General features: G+C 38.5%; 1 protein-coding gene across 8 annotated transcripts in view; it reads left to right on the top strand.

Annotated features, from left to right (window-relative positions):
- The window catches only part of GOLGA4 (golgin A4), a 72,649-nt gene that overhangs the window by 8,437 nt on the left and 38,310 nt on the right, over window positions 1-25,902 (top strand). For 5 of the 8 annotated variants that reach the window (XM_088051276.1, XM_088051280.1, XM_014258705.2 and 2 more), the window contains exons 3-8: window positions 11,872-11,970; window positions 17,905-17,970; window positions 19,127-19,441; window positions 21,493-21,540; window positions 21,929-21,985; window positions 25,586-25,684. In XM_088051276.1, the coding sequence (XP_087907402.1) occupies window positions 11,872-11,970; window positions 17,905-17,970; window positions 19,127-19,441; window positions 21,493-21,540; window positions 21,929-21,985; window positions 25,586-25,684 (684 nt within the window). The remainder of the gene's footprint in view (window positions 1-11,871; window positions 11,971-17,904; window positions 17,971-19,126; window positions 19,442-21,492; window positions 21,541-21,928; window positions 21,986-25,585; window positions 25,685-25,902) is intronic. The other 3 variants (XM_088051290.1, XM_088051285.1, XM_088051295.1) reach the window with 2 other exon arrangements.

Here is a 25,902-nt window from a genome sequence, read left to right as displayed (position 1 = left end):
GAAAAAAATTATAATAAAAACAATTTCAGAATTAGTTACAGTTGTAAATTACATTAGTCAATGTTGTCATTTGTAAATGACATCATTAGATCAAAGAATTATAATAAAACATATGTCCCAACATTCGTGCTTTATACTCTACAATGATAAGATTTTAGAAATACTTTAATATTTCAAAATTCCAAGATGCTTTCAGTTTAAAATAAACATATAACTTGTATGCTTCATTTATGGAATACCATATAAGTTTCTTTTTCATGCCAGCTTTCTTCTTCAGCTTGTATTTTATTGGTTATGTAAATCTCCAGTAGCAGTGTTACAGAAAACCTCAACATTTTTTTATGTATAGGAAAAAGCAGACATCTGACTAGTTCTGTACTCTCTTGTTGCAAGTAGCTCATAAAATATGATCATGTTGTGAGGTAAAACTACTTCCACAGAACTTCATCTGACAGTTTGCATATCCAGTGCTTTCTGAGTTGGTATGCTGCTGTTTGAAACAGCCCTAGACTATGAAAATATGTTTGCTTAGCAAGTTCGGTCTTTTCTAGGGAAGAATAGTGTTCAATTTAAAAACTGTTACCACACTGACTTTTGAATTATTTGCTTGATACATATATCATAATAAAATACATAAATTGTATTCACTATAATTCCTGTAAGTTAAAAATGTTCCTTTTGTATACAAGTATACAAGGCCCAACTGCAGAAGATAACAAAGCTAGTGCTAGGTCTCTATCAGCTGCTTGCTGTCAGCTGATAGATTGCTGTGGGTGACCTACAGTCATGCATCCAAATGTTGCTGGCATCCTAATGAGTGTTATGGAAGTGACAGCAGAGCACAATATATATATAGCTCTTAGACCTAATGATACTTAGCCAAGGTACTTTTCGGTCTCACTTTAGTAGCATATAATGACTGTATTATTAAATTAGTTGAAATATTTCTCTAGCATTGGCTATTAATAAAGCATGACAAGTAAAGCCAAAATAATATTCCTTCAGTACCTTTAGTGTTCCTTTGTCTTTTCTGTATTCATATACTTAATTTGAAGTACTTCTAAATAGGTGTTGCCATGCAAAGATGGTAGTGGTTCAGATATATCTGGTATTTCTTTTTCCTTTCTGATATTTAGGACTAAATTTTGGCATCTGCATAAACTAGTTTGTATCTAAACTTGCCATTTACAACTCCTGATGCATACATCAACATGCTTAGATTGTTCATCAAAATGAAAAGCAAACCAGAAAAGACTTATTTGATTTCTGTACTTCTGCTTTCTGCAAGTGCACTTCTGCTCTCTTAGATTCTGAGGCTTTTTTAATTGCAGAGAGAAACCCTTGAAATTTTAACTCTTCAGTTTTTCCTATTCCCTTATCACAGTAGGGATGAGGCATAAAAGATTCTATTGCAAACTGCACAAAGCTTTTTATAAATATTTACCGCCTTGGAGAAGTAACTTTTCTCCAAGGTGAAAACTTTCACCATCTTGGAGAAATAACCAAATTTATATATTTTACTCTGAGGCATGAGTTTTTTTTAAGTAAGAGTAGAAACTAAACATTTAGCTGATAGCTGATGTCTTATAGCTACTTGAAGTAGATGAAGAAATGGTAGCTTTTCTCTTTCACAAGTTTTGTAGTCTCATCCTCTTGCCTCTGTCTTGATGTGCTGGTATATAGGATAGCAAAACTTCTCATGTACAATTACAGAAGCTTTTAAGTGTTAACATACTTAACATAAATACGTGTATGTTGTGATGCACTTTGCTAACGAGATGTATAAATTTTCAAATTTGCTTGATAATAGCTTGAAAATTTGGAATTATTGATTCTCTTCTTTTTCTGAAAGGGAATAATGACTGCCTTTGGCAATCAAACATATTATATGCCTGTAACATATAAAATATTCAACTACTGCCATCTCTAGAGCAATGAGACTTGGGTCAGACTCTGATCCCTGTTAAATTCTGGGCTTTCTTTCACAGCATATTAAGGAAGCTCTTTGATCTAGGAATTGCATGTACTTTGGCCTTTATGCCCCCCTCATCAGAATCCTTGCAAAAGAAGATTTGAGCATGGTAATCATTCAGAGGGAGGAAGAAGCATACTAAGAAGACAGTCATTTGTTTAGTTAAGAAAGTCCTTAAAATCAAGTAATACTGCTTCACTTAGGCCAAACTTGAGGGCTACAGAAACTGTTCAGAATGTTGAAAATACAAAGGTTATTTAAACAATAACTTTATGTGACCTTTGATAATATTGGAGGTAATCTGGCGTTTGGCATTATCAACCCTTTTACCTCATTTGCAACTTTGTATCCAAGATAGACATATTTGTTGCTCATTAGGATTTTACGTGCAGCAAAACAGAGTAAGTTAAATATTGTGACAAAAGTTCAGTAATGTCATAGCCTGTTAAGGAAACATTCCTGTTTGACCATCCAAGAGCCACTTTGGCAGTCACACTCACACCACCCCTGGCTTTTGCTGCTGGGACTGAAGCCCCTTCACCACAAGCAGCTCCAATGAGCTGACGGGTGGCCCACCTGACTCCTCACACACTCACATGGAGACAAGTTTCCTTCACTGCCTTGACCCAAGTTTCCCATAGCAGAGTCCTAAACTCTGCTTCCTTTAAGATACTTTATCATAGTGCAGCAATATAATGATAGATGGAGTTTGGTGTCTTCTGGTAGGGACCCTAAACAAAGGAATGCCTCACTTTCATTCTGTGTACCTGTTTTAATGGTGATATTTGATCTGGGGTCTTCTCACTGTTTGTTGGGTTCTAGAGAGTCCCTGGGTGACTGGCCACCATCCAGCTGGCATGGCAAATCTGTGTCTTTTGTTGGGCAGGGGGCTCATTGCTGGGAGTTTCAGCCATTTTCCCCCACCCAGGGCACAGCCTGTAGCTTGCAGTGCAACTGTACACTGAGCTATTACTGTACTGTTTATAGTCCTCAATAGTCTTCAGCCTAAAAATTTGGTGCTTGAGATTAAGGTCAGTACAGGCTAGGGAGATGATTTACCCTGGAGTATCATAGAATTGCTAGTATTGGAAGGAACCTCTGGAGATCATGTAGTCCAACCCTGTTCCAAGGCAGGGTCACCTAGAGCAGGTTATACAGGAAAGGAATGTGTCCATGTAGGTTTTCAATGTCTCCAGAGCGGGACACTCTATGACCTCCCTGGGAAGCCTGTTTCAGTGTTCTGCTATGCTAAGCAGAAAGAAGTTCTTCCTCATGTTGAGGTGGAACTTTCTGTGGTTTAGTTTATGGCCATTATTTCTTGTCCTGTCGCTGGGCACCACTGAAAATAGTCTGGCATCATCCTTGTAACAACCTTCTTTGAGATGTTTATATGTGTTGATTAGATCCCTTCTTTGTCTTCTCTTCTTTAGACTAAACAGGCCCAGCTCCTGCAATCTCTCCTTGTGAGACAGATGTTCCAGACCCCTAATTATCTTTGTGGCCCCCTGGTGGATCCTCTCCAATAGCCTCTTATCTTTCTTGTACTGAGGAGCCCAGAACTCCACACAGCATTCCAGGCATCTTATTATGGCTTAGTAGAGGAGGAGGATCACCTCCTGCTGGTCACAGTCTTCCTGATGTTCCCCAGGATGCCACTGGCCCTCCTAGCACCAAGGGCACTGCTGGCTTGTGGCTGCACCAGGACTCCAAGGTCCTTCTCTGCAGAGCTGCTCTCTAGTAGGTCAGCCCCTAAGCTGTGCTGATACTTGAGGTTATTTTTTTCTGAATACAGTCCCCTTGTTGAACTTGATTAGGTTTCTCTGTGCCAAATTGAAGCCTATCAAGGTCCTGCTAAATGGCGGCACAGCATTTAGGTGTATTACCCACTCCCCCAGAGTATGTTTGAAACAAAGTGTTGGAAGATCTTAGTAGGATTTCTATAGCAAGCTTCAAGTGTGATACGATGGCATTCTTAGGATTAGAGAAGGTTAAAGAATGACCTACATCTTTTTATCTTCTGTTTATGATATGCTTCTTCTCAGCTGATTCTAGCTTGTCTAGTTTTATTGATTGCAATACCAGCCTAGTGCTGATATGCTGCTAGTGATACATTAGACAGTATAGCACCAGTTATATTTAATGTTTCTGAAGCTATTAAGATAATTCAGAGTGGGTTTTAGGACAAATCCTGAAGCACAAGAATCCTGCATGGTACTACTGTTTAATGTTGGCTGACTAGCAGGCTGCTTCTTGCCTCTTTGCAGGCAGAGGTGAATATTTTTTTTGTGATTTTTATTAACCCCCTAACCTTGCCACCCCCAGAGTTAACTAGACAGTTAGTTCTTAAAGTTATACTGAATAGATGGTTGAAAAACAAAGAAAAATGCAGGTAAGAACACATGAATATATTGGAAAGCAATAAGTAGTGTAATTACAGGACTCATTAGAGAGCTCTGCCTGTAATGTAACTAAATATTTAGCAGGTTATGAGCTGTCAGAGTTTAGTGGTTTGACAATGACCAGATGCCAGGTACTTAGGAAAGTCATTCACTCTCTCTTGTTACAGTTGAGCAGAGGAGAGGGAGAGGAAATTAATGAAGTGTTCATGAGTTGAGATAAGAATCGGGAGAGAACACTCTAAGGGCAAAATAGGTTCAAATTTAAAGCTATAAGGTAAATTTATTATTAACAGAGTCAGAGAAGCATAACAAGAAGTAAAATAAGCCTTTAAAACACCTTCTTCCCCCCCACCGCCTTCCCCCTGACAGTGCAGGGAGACAGGGAGTGTGAGTTTTGGTTAGTTTGTCACCTGGGATCTTTTCTTCTGTTTGCTCAGGGAGGGAAGTCTTTTTTCTGCTGTGCCGTAGGGTCCCTCCCATGGGAGATGGTTTTCTGTGAACTCCTCCAGCGTAGCTCCAATCTTAGGAGCAGCAAGCAGTCCTGCCAAGACTGCTGCAACATGAGTCCCTCCCATGGGCAAACAATCTTTCTAAAATTGCAGTGGTGTGGGTCACTCATCCTCAGGGTGCAGTCCTTTGAGGATAGGCTGTTCAAGTTTGGAAGCAAGGGCCCTCTCTCTCTATTTGTGGAAGCAGTGGCCTTCTCTCTCCATTTGGGTCTCCTACTGGATCACAGCTTTCTCTGGCATTCACTTGCTCCAGTGTGAGTACTTCTCTCATGGGCTGTGATTGGATCTCTGTGTTTTCTGTGGACTTCATGGGCTGCAGGAGGGCAGCCAGCTTCACCATAGTCCTCACCATGGCATGTGGAGGAACTTCAGCTCCAATGCTTGGAGCTCTTCCTCTACTTCTTTTTTATTGACCTTGGTGCCGCCATGTTGTTTTCCTTCACATGTTCTCACTTCCTCTTCTCTGACTAGAAGAAAAATTGTTTTCAAGAGGTCATAGTCCAGAGGTCCATAGTCCTCCATTGCTAATAAATTCTACCAATTCAAAGATTTTTGCAGGATACTGCAGCACTGGGAGATTGATCTCATCTAGGTTTCACACTGGGTAGTTGCTCACCATATTTTTGGCACCGCCCAGGGCAAACATGCAGTGGCAGCCACCATGGTGCTGGTGCTATTTAAGACCTCTCCTTATGCAGGGCAGTGGGAAGGAGAAGCTGCTGCCACCGCCCCTGCCCTTCTGCCTGCAATGTGGCTGGCAGTGGTGGCTAGGCAGGCAAGGCTTACTGTGGGCCGCACCGAAACGGTGGCAGCCACGATGGCACACCACCATGGGCTGTGCTGGCATGGCCCCTGGCAGCAGCACCTTGCCATCTCTGGAAAAGTCTGCCCATGCTCTGTTTTGATTTTCTTCTTAAATATGTCATCACAGAGGCATTACCAACTTCTTTAATTGGGCCTGCAGCATGTCCATCTTCAGAGCCATCAGAGGTTGGCTCTGTTTCACATGGTGGAAGCTTCTAGCTGTTTCTCACAGAAGCCACTTCTGTGGCCCTCCCCCACTACTAAAAAAACAGGCTGTACCAAATAAACACACAGAGTAACAAAAATGCTGTAATGCAAGTCCTTAAATATTTTCATTGTTGGTCACCTAATATTGGAGGGTGGAGGATGATGGGCAAATGCAGCCAGTTTTAAATGTGTTAAAGAAATACCACTCTTGGACCATGACTGAGTATATTCTGTCTTTGGTAACTATTTGAAGTGTGAAACTCTTGTCTTGGCTACTGAAGAGGAAATGTGAAATTTCACATTGATAAAGAGCTCACTGTTCTGCCTCAATATTGTTGTGCCTTCTTTACTTGTAAGGTTAGCTCACAGAATCACAGACTCAATTAGGTTGGAAAAGACATTTGAAATCATGAAGTCCAACCTATGACCTATAACACCACCTTGTCAACTAGACATGGCACTAAGTTCCACATCTAGTTTTTCTTAAGCACCTCCAGGGATGGTGACTCCACCACCTCCCAGGGCAGTCCATTCCAATGCCAAATCACTCCTTCTGTGGAGAGCTTCTTCCTAATGTCCTCCTAAACCTTCTCTGGTGCAGCTTAAGACTGTCACTTGTTTCCTGGGAGAAAAGACCAACCCCCACCTAGTTACAACTTCTTTTGAGGCAGTTGTAGACAGTGATAAGGTCTCCCCTGACTCTCCTTTTCTCCAGGCTGAACAACCCCAGCTCCCTCAGCCACTCCTCATAGGACTTGTGTTCCAGACCCTTCACCAGCCTTGTTGCCCTTCTCTGGACATGCTCCAGCATCTCAACATCCTTCCTAAACTGAGGGGCCCAGAACTGGACACAGCTCTCATGGTGTGGCCTCACCAGTGCTGGTGAGGAAGAATCAGTTTTCTTTTTCTGCTGGCCTCACTGTTCCTGATACAGGCCAGGGTGCCATTGGCCTTGGCCACATGGGCACACTGCTGGCTCATGTTAGTCTGCCATCAGTCATTACCCCCCAGGGTCCCTTTCCACCTGGCCTCTGTCCAGCCACTCTGGACTCAACCTGTAATGTTGCAGGGAGTTGTTGTGGCCAAAGTGCAGGACCTGGTGCTTGTCTTGTTAAACCCCATACTGTTGGATTCAGCCATTTAATCCAGCCTGTCCAGCGCCCTCTGCAGAGCTCTCCTACCCTCCAGCAGATTGGTATTCACAACTAATTCGGTGTGAATGCAAATTTGCTAATGGTAGACTCAATCCCGTCATCCAGATCACCAGTAAAGATCTTAAACAGGACTGGACCCATACACAGACCCCTGGGAGACACCATTGGTGACCGGCCACCAGCTGGATGCAGCACCATTGACCACCACTCTCTGGGCCCAGCCATCCAGCCAGTTCTTAACCCAGTGAACAGTGCACCTGTCCAATCCATGGGCTGCCAGATTTTCCAAGATTATTCCATAGGAGACAGTGTTGAAGGCTTTGCTAAGTCCAGGTACACAACATCTACAGCCTTCCCTGCATCCACCAGGTGGGTCACCTGGTCGTAAGAGGAGATCATGTTGGTTAGGTTTAGCCCATCCTAAATCCATGCTGGCTGAGTCTGATCCCTTGGTCACCTTGTAGGTGTTGTGTGATTGTACTCAAGATGAACTGTTCATAATCTAGCTGGGCACCAAGGTCAGACTGGCAGGCCTTTTGTTCCCTGGATTCTCCTTTAGGTCCTTCTGATGGATGGGCATTACATTGGCCAGTTTTCAGTCATCTGGGACCTCCTCAGTAAGCCAAGACTGATAATAAATGAGGGAGAATGGCTTAGGGAGCTCTTCTTCCAGCTTGGTCATCACTCTAGGATGGATCCCATCTGGTCCCACTGGTTTGTGAACATTTTAAGTGGCTCAGCAGGTCACTGTTTCCTTCTGGATTGCAGAGGGGCTATTCTCTGTCTTTCTACTAGTTCAGGGGGCCAGTTGTCCCGAGGACAACCTGTCTTATTGTTGAAAACTGAGGAAAATAGACCTTCTTCCCTTCTGTGCTTGTCTTTACTCAAGCAAGAAGGGCAAAACTGAGATAACTTAGACATGTTCTGGCATGATGATCAACATCAGTGAAACTAAACAGAATTTTTAATTGCATTTTACTGTTAGGGTAAACTTTTAGTTATGATGGAGACACTGCAGTTATGTCTGCAAACACAAGCAGTACTGCATCAATTTCCTTTTTCTCAGAATCATAGCTGTAATATGGATTGGCATATTTTAGGCAGTGGATAGTTTGGATCTTCTTACTGTGTTAAAACAGGGTTGCATATCCCTATCAGTCTACCAGGTAGTTTGAGTGAATTTTTAAAACGAACTTGTGCCATTGCTTAAAGTGCTTAAAGTTACCTGTATGTTTTGGGGTTTATAATTAACATTTTGTTAAAGAATGAATTTGTAAATTTTTGAATTTATGTCTGAGCCTCCTTAACTTGGCTACACTAACATGGTCATGGACTTCCAGGGATGACTGAAAATCTAACAATTCACAGACGCTGACCAAACAGACAGACTGTCTTTTTTGGAGGGGAAAAGCTTGTCAGAGATCAAATAGGAATTATTTTTAATGCAAGCTTTTCGTGTACTAAATAACGCAATTACGATTAAATAAAGTAATGCTGTGGTGAAATGTCGCAACTTAATATTTTGAGAACTAGCAGGCTATTACTGTGAAGAGATAATTTAAATTGTCTGTGGTTCCTGAAGTTCTTGATGGTCATATCATTAAAAGTGATTTAATTAAGCTGAAAATAATGTTACATGAATATGTTCATAATCTTTTTGTTAATGATATTTGCCTAATCCATTTATCAGTGCTTTGCAAACTGTGTTTCATCTTTTTAATTGGTCTTCTCCAAACATGCAAAACAATTTTTACCTTAAAAAATTACATCATTTTATTTGTGAATTTACATGCTTCTAATTCATGAGGCCATCAGGCTTGCTTGTAGTATTGCTGCTGTATGTTTGCACACTTGTGTATACAAAGTATATACCTTTAATTTTATTTGTATAAGCGCTTTCAAGAGGAGCAAGAACTTCTACGATCATCAACATCTGATGAAGATTGTCTGGAACCATTATCACTTGTCAGTTCTTTCAGTTTCCTTATTTTTGTCTTGTCTGAAAGCTCAGAGGAGGGAAAAAAATGTAGGTGGATTTTACACACCTGTACATCTATATATATTGCCTCGGTTTAGAAGACAGGTGTCTGCTAGGGAGAGCAGGAGCCTCCCTTGGAATGAGAATGTAAACCCCCTCCCTCTGAATTATTATAATTTTGAAATCAAGGGCTCTCAGGCAGAGATCTGGGGATAGGAATAACAGTTCTTTACTAGTATGTATAACGAGGCACACAAACAAATATAACTGCAGCATTAACAACAAAACAGGGACCCCCGTGACAGCCTTCTTTACCGAGACTGGAAAGGATGGAGGAGAGGCTTTGCTTCACAAACCTCCTCGGGCGGGCAGTCCCGGTGCTCCTGCGGGGCTCTGAGGAACAGTCGGCTGGAACAGCAGGGATGAGCTGAGATCCTGGGCCGGTGGCTGAGGTGTATCAGCAGCTCCACGGCGGTGCCTGGCACTGCCACACGTCCCGGCAGGACAGGGGGTACGAGGCCACCAACAAAGAGGGGAGAAGGAGAAGAAGAAGCAGCTCTGTCTGGGTGATGGCAAAATTCCCTTCTCTCCGCAGCAACAGCTCCCAGCAAAGTGTCCTCCTCTGAAGCTGAAGAAACCAGACAAGCTGTCCCTGCCCTCCCTTTTTTCCCTGCTCTCCTTCCCCCCTGGGCCCAGCCAAACTCTTTCTGTTTCTCAAGCACCCACTAAGTACCAGCAGTCAGGTTTTCCCCGAAACTATTGGGTAAAAATTCCGTAGGTGAGCCAGGACTAAAGGAAGGACACCTAACCCCGAACATATATCTATATATATCTATATCTATTACACATATACATACATACACATATCTATTTATATATACACATGCACACACACATATATATATATATTTATAGAGCTTTTGCACAGCTTACTCTTAAGAATTATCCTTCTAACAGGCTGAGAGAGGAGGAAGACAAATTTGATATGTGGTTGCTACCACGGTGAATGCACAGGGCAAGTGTCTTAAGGCTCCAGGGGAGTGAAGAAGATAGAGAGCATGTGACCATCTTTTTTATTAGCAGCTCATCTTTGTAGTAACTTAAAAGTAAGAAGTTTCAACTGAGTTTGTTGGATGTAACTGTTATAAATGCAATGGCAAGATAGGGTTAATACAAAAAGCGATTTATTATAAAACAATTTCAATCACAGACGAGAGAAAAAAACCACAATAAAATAAATCAGCGCAGCGCTGGGTGGACAGGGGTCTATACCCAGAGGTACAGATTTACCCAAATCCACGAAGGAGGGTAGACTGTCCTAGGTTTTTATAGGGATTTTGTGTCCTGAGGCTAAAACTCCGAGCAGTTACTGTTCAACAAAGAGTTTAGATGGTTGGTTGAATGAATTTCCTGGAACAGTGGAACTGAATCAATAGATGACTGGGCAGAGTTCTTTCGCATGTGAAAGGTTCTGAGTGCTTCCCGATTGTATCCTCGGTTGGACTCTCAGGGTGAAGTGTCCAGGTGCGGTGTGGAGCCGATGGGCATCTCAGCCTGGCTCCTCTCATTGTTTTTAGCCTGATTGTCCATGTCCTGCTCTTTCTTTCAGGCTGATAAACGTAGCCTAGGGTCGTTACCGCCTGAATGGGTAGTTACTGCTAGGTCTGGGGAGAAATCTTTAGGCCACACTATATTTTATATAATTTTTACATTGTTACAAATACAGTTATATACTTATTTATTCTTTCACGAATTTTTATCCAAGGTTACATTTATCACATAACTAGTTATTGGCAAATCTGAGGTATATGGCTCTCACTGAACATTTACTACTTACATTTTCTGAAAGGGTTTGGTGAGCATAAATTTAAAGTCATGTAGCCTTTCAGCCTGTGAAAATATTTTCTCTCAATTCGAATTTATGTCATTAATCTGCTACTGGAATCAATGTAATCGTCAGAAAAAAAGTAAATTAAACTCCTTATATTAGTATTTGATTCCTAAGAGTACTTAGTAACTTCAGATAGAGGGTTTTGTCTCCTTATTTCAGAAGAGTTTTGTTTTATGTAGTGTTTTGGTTCAGTCAGCAATCAGTGCAATTCTGAAATCTCAAGATGTAAGGTAATTGAACCGTGAGCTTAGATATGTGAGTATAATCATGAGAGAAATATTTTTCTTACAGCATCCTAAATGCACTAGATTGCATGTATATATCCAATCTGATTTCAAATTCCAGTCTCTCTGCTTCATGTTTTCACTTCTAGGAATTTATATCACTTCCTAGAAACTGTCTTGATAAAATAGTTAAATTCAATTTATGGTATTTTTACAAAATAATCTGCTAGAAGTTAAAAAAAATTGTAAGGAATTTTTTTAAATATAGACAGAATTCTAGTGTATAAAAGCACTAGATGGCGAATAGTTAAAAGCAAGCATTTTATATTATACATAGCTGAAATACTGATAGAATTTTTAGAGTAGTGAGTTGTTCATGAATAACTGAAAGCAAATAGGGCTCAGTGGTATATGAAGACAACTCATCCACAGAAGTTTAAAAAAATTACAATAACAATACCTGAAACATAGTTTTTATCTTGGGCTAAACTAAGATCTTTTAAATAGCATGCTTCTTTAGTTCTAAATGATCAAAACTGTATTTTGGCTGTTCTGAAATGATGTAGTGCATATTTTCTGGTCATATCCTCCCTTTATCAGTATCTGTTGTCTCATAAACTGCTGTATTGTTTTGTTATGTTTTTAATAGCATGGAAAAATGGAGTAAAATTTTGCAATGTTCTTTGTTGCTTGATTTATTTTCATTTTCCTCCTTTTTTGCATTGAATAACAGCTGTTAGCCGGGATGATAGCAGAACCTGCTTTTCTCTCTGAGTATACTATCTTTGCTTTGGATCCCACCAAACAACCTAAGCCACAGACTGACGGTGTGGTGAGTCCTCCCCACGCCTCTTAGTGATGCCTTTAGCAGGTGGAGGAGAGTAATGTACTAGAAGGCAAATTTAATTGCTTGTGACTTGTTCTCACAAAGACCTCTGTCTTAACTACCTTGTTGCTAACCCTGCACTAAATTTCACAGAGGAACCACCTGATAGCTCCTGGCTGGTGTGCTGTATGATGTGAATTTGTTGTAACATTAAGAAAATTAACATATTTTCTCTTATACACATAACAATACACAAATTTAAATAACTGTTGCACAAGTTTGTATGTGTATTGCATAGAAATTTCCTCTTCATATTTATGTATGTCTGTATGTATTTCAAGAGAAGTGGGTAGAATTAACATTGGGATTGGTTATGTGTAAAATTTATATGCTGTTTGCTGTATACAGTGAAATGCAGCATGTCATTTACTACTAATGGTAGCAGGAAATAATTATTTCACATAGATACATAAATTTATCTACATCAAGTTTATAACCTGGCAGTTATTATTGTGAGAATGAATAATCTTTTTTTAATAATTAGATTTTACTTAAAATGTATGTTTCTTTGCCTGAAAGTGTTGTCTTCACCATATATAAGTGAAGAAGCTCAGTGAGAAGAGGCAAGAAGTGAAGAAAAAGAAGCAGGCATAGGGAGGAAGTCAGACTTCTGCTTTCTGATATATGCGCATACAAAGCTGTATTCTAGCTATTGGCACAGGACAGGAATGGCATTTTCACATGCTTCAGAGGCATGGCATTCCTGAGTCCATAAGTGATTTAAAGTACAGTAATTTTTAGAATCCCAGCTCATCATGATACTTCATGATTACTTCATAAGTGTTCTTTTCCTGCTCATGGTTTAAAATAACCAGTCACTGGAAGCTGTAACAGGATCAAAATTTAATAAGCAGGACATAGCACAGCACACCATATTGTGTTGGACTTGTCTCTCTTAGGCTAAGTAAGATTGGACAGAAACATTGATTAAAATTGTGGTCCCTGGAAAGTGTATTCCGACAATATTCCAGGTCCAGGAATTGTTGCTTAAAGATTCACTGCAAATTTAAATAAGCTTTTTTAGTTCCACTACACAACAGGATTATCTTGAAAAAAATTAATTTCAAATAACCTGTTTGTGTGAATGCTCCAATGTTGTCTTTATATAATCTTTTAGTATGTACTTTAGTGGCATATTTACTGGGTCACATATTTATATGTAAGACTGCATACATGCTAATAATCGTAATATAACAGTTATTGTTAATGTGTTACCAGTGTGTATTAATAATAAGTTACTTGTAAAACTCATTTTGTATTCTGAACTTTTTGAAAATTCTAGAGCAGTAGTCACAATAAGAATTGAGAGGGGGAGAAAATGATAGGAAAGTTTATAGAGAATAGGATGACTGGTTCAAAAAATATATATTAATGAAACACCCACATTATATATCTTTACAAAACCTAGGTACACTAAAAATACAGGAGAGGAAAGTTTCACCAACACACAGAAATGTATATTAATTCTGCTGAAACAGAACAATATTTTAACTTTATACGTGATCTGAGAGTGAACAGCATAGAGAAGTGACTGTAACTGTGGATTTCTTTTGGCATAGAAGAAGTTAGTATAAACTCTTTCATAAGTAAACTGCAAAAGTTTTATTGCATGAAGAAACAGTTTAAAATATTATTGGGCATGGGTTTTTTTTGAAAGAAAAAGATAAAGGAAAATAAGGGAAGAAAACAAGTATTAAGCTCTCCTTCCTTTCTCCCTTCATAAATTGCTCAGTTTTGGAATACTTGAGGAAGTATTACTATTAAAAGCAGTAAAATGTTTTTAAATACATACATTTAACCTTTCACTTCTCAAGCTTGCTAATCTATTTATACCTTTGAGAAATAAGTATGATTTTGCATTTCAGAAAGAGGGAAGTAAGGTGGCACAAATGTTACTGGAACACTCTAATGTGCTCCAGTTGAAACTGAGCTCTGATTTATACATATTCATAATAAAAAGCAACGTTTTTGTTAGAGATTGTAAGTATAGTTGTCTTTGGAAAGAGATACAGATATTATGTTCTATGAGTTTGTGGAGGAAAAACTTCCAATTGTCTCCAGAAACCCTGATGTAACTGCTGGTTTTAAGACTTTCAGAATGGCTGCTTGTGTTCTGTGAGTCTAATTTTGCTGAAAGCTCTCTTCAGGCTTATGAAAGGCAAGGGCTTTTAAGCTTTTCAAAGCCTCTTGGATCTATACTTTTATATAGCAACTTCCATTCATGCTTACCATTCAGTGTGTGGATACCCAAATGCAATCCTTTGCCCTAGAGCACAGTGACATAGACTTGAAGCAGCCTATGGTGGTCCATTTTTTATATGAAGGATTACTGGTGTATCCCTTTTATTATTTATGCCAATAGAAAGTGTAACCCCAAATACAGGTTCTTCTTTTGTTCCTATAGATTGTATACAAAGATGCCTTGAGTAGGAAACTTTTAGAAGTGGCAGCACTAGTTTAGTTTTGAAATTACATTTTTAAGGATCTTTATGGGTCCTTAAATGGCGGCTTTTAAGCATCTTCACAGAAAGGAACAGCATCCATGCATTTTATATTCATTAAAACCTTACTAAATGTAATAAATTGATTTAATATTGTGTTTTAAAATAGATGTTAAATATTAAATTATTCTTATAAATTACGTGTGCAAACCCTCCATAGTTTCCTTTAACTATTTTTTATGTGTATTAGACTACATGATTTTTGAAAAAAGTGTGTGTATTTAATTTTTAAGTCCCATTATCACAGAATTAAGTAGGATGGAAAAGACCTCTGAGATCATCGAGCCCAACCTATGATCTAACACCATCTTTCCAACTAGACCATGGCACTAAGTGCCACATCCAGTCTTTTCTTAAGTACTTTCAAAGATGGAAACACCACCACCTCTCAGTGCAGTGCATTCCAATGCCCAATCAATCCTTTTATGAAGTCTTGGTAAAGTGTTTGTCTTCCTCTGTTGTCAGTCCTATAGTAGCACAGCAGGTGCTTTGTAAATTATAAAGCAGGAGCTAATTTTTTATTTGGTTTGTCTTATTATTAACTTTTCCCATTATGAGAAAAAACAAGAATGAGTAATGGAGCCAGGAATGCAGTGTAGAAGTGGTTTAGTTAAAAACCTGTAAAAACTGTTAATCCACTAGGAACAAATCCTATACTGCCACAGTATAGAGTTCTGAAGCAGAATGCAGATTTTGTTCAAGCCACATGAAGCACAGCTTACAAATCCAGACTTCTTGTATGGCTCATTTTGTTTTGTCTGTATATGGGTAACTGCTCAGTTCTCTGGTTTTCTTAACTATCTGGATTTCTCTTTGTTCTATGGTATTTCTGTACTACCTCAAATTTGCCCCATGTCAGATCTTTTTGTAGCCTTTTTACAGCAAATCATTCCTCTGCCACATAAATGTTTAGGTATGCTTATTGGCATATAATAGTAGAAGAGTAGAAGAGTAGAAGCTGTGCGTGTGATCATGTAGGAGATATATATACAAGGGTGACTATGATTGAGATTTCAGTTCTATGTACACCTTAGATTTGCAGCTTACATATAACTGTCAGGATAGAACTTGATTAAAAGTTAAAGAGTTACACTGCTTGTAGGTGAATATACCCATCTTTTGTTTGATATGCCTCAATGTTTCACTTCTCTGGAAAAAATCCATGTCCAAGATGGTTTCTAGCATATTCTGCTAATTTAGTTGGACTGGATTTATACAGCAAAAAACTGGATTTGTGTAAATTAGAATCATAGAATATCTATGAGTTGAAAGGGACCCACAGGATTGACCCAAGTCCTACTCCTGTCCCTGCACAGCACAGCCTGAAGAATCACACCATATTTCTGACAGTGTTGTCCAATCGCTTCTTGAACTAAGACAGGCTTGGTGCTGTGACCACTTATCTGGGAGCCTGTTCCAGTGCCCAACCACCCTCTGGGTAAAGAACCTTATTCTAATATCCGACATAATCTTCCCTGACATAACTTCATGCCATTCCCTCAGATCCTGTCACTGGTCACCACAGCTCCTGCCCCTCCACATCCACTCATGAGGAAGATGTAAACTGCTATGAGGTCTCCCCTCTGTCTCCTCCAGGATGAGCAAGCCCAGTGACCTCAACTGCTCCTTGTACAGCTTTGCCTCAAGGCCCTTCATCATCTTTGTAGCCCTTCCTTGGATGCTCTCTAATAGTTTTGTATCTTTCTTATACTGTGGCACCCAAAACTGCTCCCAGCACTCAAGGTGAGGCTGCACCAGTGCAGAGCAGAGGGGACAGTCCCCTCCCTTGTCCAGCTGGCAATGCTGTGCCTGATGCCCAGGACATGGGTGACCCTCCTGGCTGTGCAGGCACTGCTGACTCACATTCAACTTTCCATTGGCCAGGACCCCCAGGTCCCTTTCCATGGTGCTGCTCCTCCAGTGTCTTGTTTCCCACTATGTCCATACAATCCAGGGTTGCTTCATCCCAGGTGCAGAATTTGGCACTTGTCTTTGTTGAACTTCCTATGCTTGCTGATTACTCAGCCCTCCAGTTTGCTGAGGCCCCCTCTTCCAGGGCCTCTATGCCTTCAAAAGAATCAACAATAATTTAGTATCATTGTCAAACTTAGCATACCTTCAGGTCCTGCATTCAAGTAATTTATAAAGATGAGGAGCACAGGGCCGAGGATGGAGTCCTGTGGAACCCCATTAGTGACAGGACACCAGTTTGGTATCACTCCATTCACTGTAACCCTTTAAGCCCGAGCTATGAGCCAGCTGCTCACGCACTGCATGATGTATTTATCCACTGTATGCTGAAAATTTTGTCTAGAAGGATCCTGTGAGAGACATTATCAAAAGCTTTACTGAAATCCAAAAAGATTACGAGTGGCTTCCCTTGGTCAGCTCAGTGGGTGACCTTGTAATAAAAGGAAATCAGATTTGGCAAGCAGGAGTGTCCCCTCATGAACTCATTACTGGTTGTGACCAAGGATTGCTCTGTCTTGCAGCTGTTTTTCTATAATTCCCAGAAAATCATCTCCATAATTTTTCCAGTCAATGAAGTGAGACTAAGAGACTTGTAGTTTCCAGGGTCATCCTTCTTGAAAATTAGGACTGGATTAGAAAACACCTGAACACAGGACACAGGAAAAGCAGAATAGACAGGCTAGAAACAGAAATCTCTAAACTCTGTAAAAAAAAAACCAAACAAATTTTAAAAAAAGCCCCAAAACCCAAACCAAACACACCAAATAACTCAAGACTATTGTTTTTTGTTGTATTGGTTTTATTGTTTTGGGTGAGGTTTTTTTAATGCGTGTGTATTTCGTTTTCCATTCTTTGGGAATGCAAAAGTTTTGTGTAAAATGTATTTTCTGAAAATCTAATTTTCTTCCCATGCTTGTTGGAGTTTTAAACAGTTTGTTACCAGCACTTCTTTTCCAGGTAGTTTCTGCCCCTGCAGTCCACCAAAACAGAGAAAGATAGTGTTACAGCCATACTCATAATGGCTGTAAATACTAGTCATCAGTTAGATTTTTTCTGCTATAATTCTGTCTTTTTGGTGTGTCTTTGATTTGTTCTAAATCAATCTAAATCAACTTTGTCTAAATGTTATATAAATAATCATTATGAATTACTTAATTGGAGATGTCCGTATTTGCAGATATTTCATACTAATCCATGCACACATAGCTGCTTTGTAGTTCTGCATATTGCAGCAGTCTGTTTTGAATTTAACAAACTAGCTTATTTGCATGAAGACATTTTAATAAGCTTTCTAAAGAAAGTACTAAAAACACAGGCAAAGAAAAAAGCACAGATGCTGTTTCTAGCAATCACTGAATTACAGTCCTTGTGCTCTATTTCTTCTAATGGTTGTTTTTACCTCCTGTAGAACTTGAATAAACAACCACTTCCTGGATCCACAGAAAACAATGGAAGTGAATTTGTCTCTCCACAGGTATGTGGAGGGCATGGGGGGATTTGTTTCCTCCTTCACTGCTGCATTGTCTTAGTGTTAAATTGGCTTAAGTGCCCAGTATATATCTTCATGCTGAAGCAGGAATGATAAGTACTTGCCTGTCAGGATGCTCAGATATTTTGTTTGTGTGTAATCCCATTAGCTGGTATTAAGTATTGTCACTGATGTGTGAGCTTTTTTTCCCCAAGGACTATCTAGCAGACTGCCAGCATTGAGTTACATCTTGCTGCACAGCCATCATAGGATAACAGAGCATTAAACTCAGTTTAAAAAGTAGAGGGCCTATTGCATGAAAGGTACCTTCTAGCTGAAGGAAAATAACCGATAGGTTAAAAATATTGTCACTAGTGATAAAGATGTAGGTAATTTTTTTTTTTTTTAAATATGGCTCAGGGAAACATTTAGCTTGCTAAAATGGGATTAGCAGTGGCTTCTGGCATGTGCCTCCCAACATTTGATTGTAGAGGCAATGTCATGCAGTAATGCTTTCACATCACTTCTGTAGCACCAGCAATATAGGTTACCACAGCACAGAATCTTTTGGTATAGAATGAAGTACTATAGCTGCATAAATTAATAATTTTGTTTTATGTAAAAATCATAAAGCCATTTAAAATAAAAATAAGAAAAGGACTGTTCAAGATGGCTTGCTAGAACCGACTATCATAAAGGACTTATACTATTAATTTGTTCCCTTCATCATAAGAAGGTATCTGTGTCTGTGAGATAAATACAGTCTTCTGTGTGATACATCAAGAACTGATTCAGTTATACTTTTCAAGTTTGAGACAGTAGTAAATAACTGTATATTACACATTATTACACATTCTTCACTTTTTAGAGGGTTTACACAGAAATGCATTCTTCTAAAATTTTAAATCAGAGCTGTAGTTTATTAGATTTAGTTGTTATCTGAAATTGCACACATCTGGTAGTTGCACGCTCAATTTTTCTGCACAAGGAGATAATTTGTCTAAGGTAGTGGCAGCTATTTGGTGTCATGCATATGTTAGGTAACACTAGTTTTTTTGCACAGGTCAGGTCTCTTTCCTGGACTTTAGTGTGTCTGCCTGCCTAAAAGCAGGCAAGAAATACTTTCTATAAATAAATAATTACTTTCTTTGAATTTTTGCAGCAAAGTGACAGTCAGTCTTTTGCCCAGAGGCTTCAACTTCGAGTTCCCTCCATGGAGTCTTTGTTTCGAAGCCCAGTAAAAGAGACCCTATTTCGCTCTTCTTCTAAAGAATCCTTAGTACGAAGTTCTTCAAGAGACTCACTGAATCGACTAGACTTGGAAGCCTTCAGTCCCACCTTTGATTCACCTTCTGACATTGAAAGTGAAACAGAAGAGCCTCCGGGAAATATGGATAACTTCAGCAAAGAGCAGTTGCTGCAGCGTCTGCGTAGAATGGAGCGCAGTTTGGGCAACTATAGGGGAAAATACTCAGAGGTAGGCAATATGACTGGTGTAGTCAGGGAGAAAGGGGAAAGAGATTAGGCTAAGAGATTCTGCAGCAGCGAACAATCTTTTTGTTTTCCTATTTGGAGCAAATGTTTCAACTTAAAACTAACATGGGAAAATGAAATTGTTCTAAGTCTAGTTATTTTTGACCTAGATAGGTCAAATGTTTTTCTGGTAATAAAACATGGAAATCTTTTTTTTCTCTTGTTTGTAAATAATATTCCTATGTCAGCAGTAGAGGTTAATTAATGGTTACTCACACAGAGCAGGCCTATTAAGATTTCAACTGAAAGCATCTAGCAGGGGGTAGTGTTCACAACACAGATGAGCATGACTTGTACTCCTGTGACAGAAAATTAATTTTTTTTCCTGCAACTTGTTCTTGAAATGCACAGTGTATATTCTGTCCATGTGCAATAGGCAAGCATTTTGCTTTCAATAAACAAGTTCTATTCTTCCTAATTTCCAGGATCCCTGGGAGGAATTACTTCAAGCATCTTATTTTTTTGTATTTTATTTAAAACCAGTTATATAAGTAGTTTCACTACTCATTTTCCAAATTATTGGGGAAAGTAAAGCTGTCTAACTGGTGGTGGTGTTTTGGTATTGGGTTTTGTAATTAGTTTTGTGATTTTGTTTGGGTTTTTAAATTGTTTTTTGAAGTGTGAATGTGTTGTATTTAAAACTGGATGTTTATACTGTTTTTCACAGTTCTTTTAATGTTTGCTGCCCTCAAATACAAAACTTCCTGTGCAGACTTTTGTTGAAATCCCTGGAATCTAAAATATGTATACAATGACTGCAGTATTCAGCATATGCCTGAAAAAGCAGTTGTCTTACAGTAATTTTTCCTTCACTTCCAGCTAGTGTAAAATGTATTTTTTTAAAATTTACGTAAATAGTAGTTGCTTAAATGAAAATCCTTCAGTTTGTGGGTTTGTTTTAGTGCTTTTCTGGTTGTTTGGGGTTTTTTTATTTATTTATTTTATTTTATTTATTGTAATCTGTCTGCCAAGTCCTACCTTTCTCTGTCAAAATGGCTTGGATTTTTTTCCTGGTTTTGTGGGTTTCTTTAGTTCAATTAAAAATAATTGTTTTCTGGAGCTTGGAAGAAACTTTTTTCAATGTATAATGAGTAATTAAAGCAGAAATATTTTTTCCCTCTTAAAATAGAATGCAAAGTTAGCAACTCAAAAATATGGTAAAGGAAACCACCCATAGCAGTTTTGATTTTCTTGTATGGGCAAAATAAATACGACTTTGAAATTAAAAGTAATTTTGAATTCTGAAAATGTTTAGTTTGTTTTAAGTAAGAATTTGAAGATATATTTTGACTTACTGATTTCTGGTTTCAGTGTTCTAGATCTGTTTTTCTTAAATTTCTCATCAATTTGAGAATAGAATGTTCTAATTCTGAGTGCCGTTATGCTACTTCAACATAATGCCTCTTGGCAGTTGTAATCAAATATTCAAGTAAACTAAGTTGGGCAGTTACTCCTTTCCTTAGCTTACAATGAAAAATTAAATATTGTCCACTTTCAATCTGTCTTTGTTGGATATATATGCAAAGCATAAGGGATGAGAACATTACACCTTTTTTTGTTAAATTTAGAAATGTATTTTTTAATGCATGCTCTCTGTAAAATTATTTTTGCGTTATCTCCCTGGGAGATGTACTCTTACAGGTGGTCACCCCTGTGGGGTAGCTGTCTGGGATGTAACTTTCTGACACCCTTGGCTTTGACCCCCTGTGTTGAAGGATTGTATGTCGCATGCCATCTCAGGGAAGGGAAAACTGTGTATGAATGCTGAGTAGCATCATTGTTTTGTCATGTAGGCTTGTATTTTTTTACATATTGGAGGTATTTTAAAGATAGAAAAAGAAAACATTAAGAAAATTTAAGTACATTTCTATCAAAAGAGCGTTCTCAAGTGGAGCGAAGAGTTTGAGAATGCAGGTACTGATGCAACTAAGGAAATTATTTTGGTGGCTATACACAGATGTATTATCATTTTTATATCCGATTTGTGTATTTTAGCTAGTGTCTGCTTATCAAGTTATCCAGCGGGAAAAGAAGAAGCTACAGGTGAGCATTACTTTTCGTCCTCTCTTACCTGCATGCTTTTTTGAATCCTAAAATGTGTAGTGACAATACAGATTTAGTTTTCAGTGTGTTGTGTATATGTAACAGAAGATGATTTCTTAGCTGTGATTTCTAAGGAAGCGAAGGTAAAATTAATTTGTCAGTGTAGCTGTGAAGTATTGTACTCCAGCCTTTTTTGTTGCATCAGCTGACTTCAGGTGATAGACTGTTAAATTGCCAACCCACAGTTGGCAGTTTATGACAATACTTGCACATTAAGTGTGACTTGAAAGAGAAACAAATCATAACATCTGTGAAGTTTTTGAATTTGTTTATCCATTTTAAAATTACATTTAATACACCTGATCTTTATTCTACCTTTTTTCTTAAGAGCATTCTGAGTCAAAGCCAGGATAAAGCACTTCGCAGAATTGGAGAGCTGAGAGAGGTAATTTCCTTTATTGATTTCATGTTTACTTTATATCACACCTACATAGCATCTTTTTCTGCCTAGCTTTTGACTTTTTTGTTCACAAAATATTTTCTATTACAGAGCAGGGTATTTTACTGCTTTTGTTTTTTTGTTTATATGGAGTTACTCTTCTGCCTTGCTTCCCATTCAGCAGTTTACTGCTATACTCTTAAGACAGAGCAATGCATCACCAACTGAACTACTTCTCTTTTTCATTATGAAATAGGTAGAAGCATGTGTGGTTCTTGCAGTATTTTAGGGCCCAGCCATAGATGTCCCTGTGCAATTTGTTGCTCTTTGATTACTGATGAATACTAATTCAGGCAAACACAAGTAATAGGCACATTTTCATAAAGATTTCAGTGACCATAAAAAAAATAAGGATAATTAAAAAAAAATTCCTCTTTATCCCAGTTGTAATACTTACATTGTTTTATGGATTTTAGTTTCAATCATAAAATCAAGTAGGTTGTGTTATGACTTACCTCCTTAGGTTATAGTGAAATTAAAAGGAGAAACTCTAGTGTGTTTGGTATTGATAATCAACACAATGGACTTAAAAAACATGTATAGATAATCAGTCAGAACAGATTAAAAGGGCATGTTCAAAAACGCCATATTTTCAAACCCTGGTGAATCACACTGTGAAGCTGAAGCCATTTTATTGCCTCAGGAGCTAGTGCAAGGTGTCCACCAGGTGTTGACCAGGTGTCGAGATGGGCGTGCAAAGGCCTCTGTGCTCTTACATTGCTAGAGAGCTGGGTACCATTGGAGAGCTGGGTTCTGTTTAGCCCAAAGTCACAGACTTTGTCTTATGACTGCACATTTACTTCTGGCATGGGCCATGCAGGGCAGCAGCACTGGCATGGAGGTTGTAGGAGCCATTAGACTATGGTGAGGTCCCACCTTTGCCTGAAAGCAGACGCACTCCAAGCAGTTGGGTGTTTTGCTCACAGACAGGGAACAGGACCTGTCCCCTTCATAATGAGGGGTGGTGACTGTGAGTGTCTGGCCATGTGTGTACTCAAGGCTCAAGCTCACCCACAAGGAGGTGACTTGTGGGTGACACACTGATCCCTGTGACTAGTCAGGCAGCCAGTCATTTCAAGGGATGTCACTGGCAAATCGCTGGGCACTCTTCAGCAATCCAGGGAGCAATTCAGGTAACCATGCTGTGAATTGTGTGTACTCATGGGATAGCAAATTGGTTCACATCTGTGCTGTTTCTGCCCCAGCAGCTGAGAGCAGCAGGTCGGTCAGTGCTGGGAGTACTGTGCTCATCTGAGCTGTAGCTTGTGTCTGGACCATCGTCATGTCCTAAGCTAAACTGTCAGTACACAGGAGAGAAAAATCCATTGCATTACTGTCAGAATTGGCTTGCCAAGGTTGTGCGTTTTCCAGATCACGGCGAGGTCAAATGAAAAAGGTTATTCTGTGTTAGGTGTCTGCATGCTCCTGTAGGATCAGTTTTCCAGTTTATTACTACTTGTTAAAGTCAGGCATATGTGGAACAGAGTTAAATCTTTGGCGGATGACAAAAGGTTGGACACATGCATTTTATTTTTCACTTCTATCATAGTTTTTGTGATTTATGTATGTAGAGAAGTTATACATATATTTATACATTTGTGTATATATATTTCATATAGAATTTAATTTCATTCTTACCAATCTTGTAAATTTAAAGATTCCTTCAAATCTAATACTGAAATTGTTTTTCATTAATTGATACACTTCAAAAAGAGTTTTTCTGATCTTTTGGAAGCCAAGGTGTTGCAGCATTAGGTAAAACAGACAACAAAGGAAAAATTACAAATAAAATGGTAAGTTTCCATTGTGGAAGCTAAAATGGTCCAAAGTTGTACATTGATATAGTAATTTGTTATCAGAAATTAATTTTAATAATCCTTTTATTCATCATACAGTCCATTTTCCACATAAATGTATTGAATCAGGCAAGTTTATTCTAAGAGCGCCATGTAAGGGTAAACTAATCCTCTTTTGAGGCTAAATTGACAGTGTGACACAGTCCCTAGAAATCAATGTGTTTTTGATTACCTTAGTTTTCTCCTGTTAGGAATAATTCCTCAAAAGCAGTCCTAAAGCAGTCTTCAGTGTTCTCCTTCTCAGAAAAGGATCACGAGAGACTCTGAGATCCAAAGAGGACCATTTTTGTGTTGGTTTCAATAAATCTCTTTGACACTTGTTCTCACACTAGCCTGCTTTGCTTTGTTTCAAGGAAATTGCTTCTAAAGCTCAGAAGCACAGGACAGAAGTGTGATCAGTAATTGCTGAGAACATGAGGCAATGCAGTGTTAAGAAGTGGATATAGTTGGGAAGAGAGGAATGGTTTTTGCAGTGATGCTTTCCCTCACTGTTCTGCCTGTGCATGGCTGGGCAGGCTCAGCTCATACAGCTGTGGTTTCCAAAACTGGTATCAGTCTCATCTGTGGCAGGGCATTCACTGTTTGAGGTAAGGGATAGACAGCAAGACAGCATAAAAACAAGATTTAGAGTTGGAGGAAAGCAGTGCAGGAAGCATCCAGGGCTCTGTTTTGTCTCATTTGCTTTTTCATCCTACTTACTCTTTCTGTAGTCCTCTGTCTTTGCCTGGCTAATGGAACTCATGTTTATGGGTGGTGATTGCTTTTATACAAGTGATCTTTGCAGAATAACAGTCACAGAAGCATTCTTTCCCTGGGGTAAATCCTGGGGAAGATATGTATAGATGAAATACATATATAAATAAAAAATATTAAAAAGTTTCTGAAAATACTTGCACTGCATGCATGATATATGTGTGGTTCTGGTTCTCTCAGTAAGCAGTTAGATGTGAATTAATTTAAGTACATTTATTTTCTATTAGAATGATAATTATTTAAAGAAATTTAAATGTTTAAACTTTAAAAGCATAGGAAGTAATTAGAAGAAACCTCCTTCAGCAAATATGTTAAAAAACTCTGTTGATCCTACTAATGAATTTAGGAAATATCTACAAGTTTCTAAGAATGTTCAGCCAAACAAATGCATGTAAGTATCAAGTAAATCCACATATTTAAATTATTTGGTATTCTCTGCTTTTCTCATTTGAGACATATTTGTAGAAGAAAAAGACCAATTTTCTTTTCTTACACATGGCATTTGTCATTTTAGAATGGTGGCATATAGAATGAGCATAATGAATTTTGCATTTCTGCTCTTTATGTTGACTTAATTTTGCAGCTAAATGAAGACTCTACCAAAGTGCAGTCTTTAGCTTCCAGGAGAAGTGTGTACATAGAAGACAGTTTTTCAGGAGCAGGCTTGAAATGATCCCTGTACAAACTTTTAGGAAAAGGAATCCTTGATAATTTTGCATCATATCTAGACTGATGCTGTTTTAATGCTGGTATTTTATATTATTGGATGCTCTTATTATATTGTGTGGAATGTTGTATAGTAAAAAAAATGTACACTTTACTGTTGTAGTTTGGGATCCCAACTATGAAAGAGATTTTAGATATTATTTTGTAATATTTTCTTAAGTCTTTTTAGTTCACATTTCAGTATTCATTTGAGATGTGTTTATATTATCAGGAGCTTCAGATGGATCAACAAGCTAAGAAACATCTCCAAGAGGAATTTGATGCTTCCCTAGAAGAAAAGGATCAACTTATTAGTGTCCTGCAAACTCAGGTATGATAGTTTACCCAGGAGATGTTGTTTAAAACTGCTCTTCCTACTTCTTCTTTTTAGCTATATATAATGCATATCTATGTTTTATTATAATTGCTCTGAAGTTGTAAAGCTTCTTATGAATTTAGGGTTTTCTAGAAATTGTGTCTTTGTGGTACAGGATACTTCTATAAAAATCTCACTCATCTTAAATATGATTGACTGATTTGCACGTAAAT

The sequence above is a fragment of the Pseudopodoces humilis genome, chromosome 1 (assembly GCF_049639895.1).
Source record: "Pseudopodoces humilis isolate 2021_Gansu_Grassland_sample_001 chromosome 1, ASM4963989v1, whole genome shotgun sequence".
Classification (NCBI taxonomy): Eukaryota; Metazoa; Chordata; class Aves; order Passeriformes; family Paridae; genus Pseudopodoces; species Pseudopodoces humilis.
This window is presented reverse-complemented; position numbering and strand designations above follow the sequence as displayed.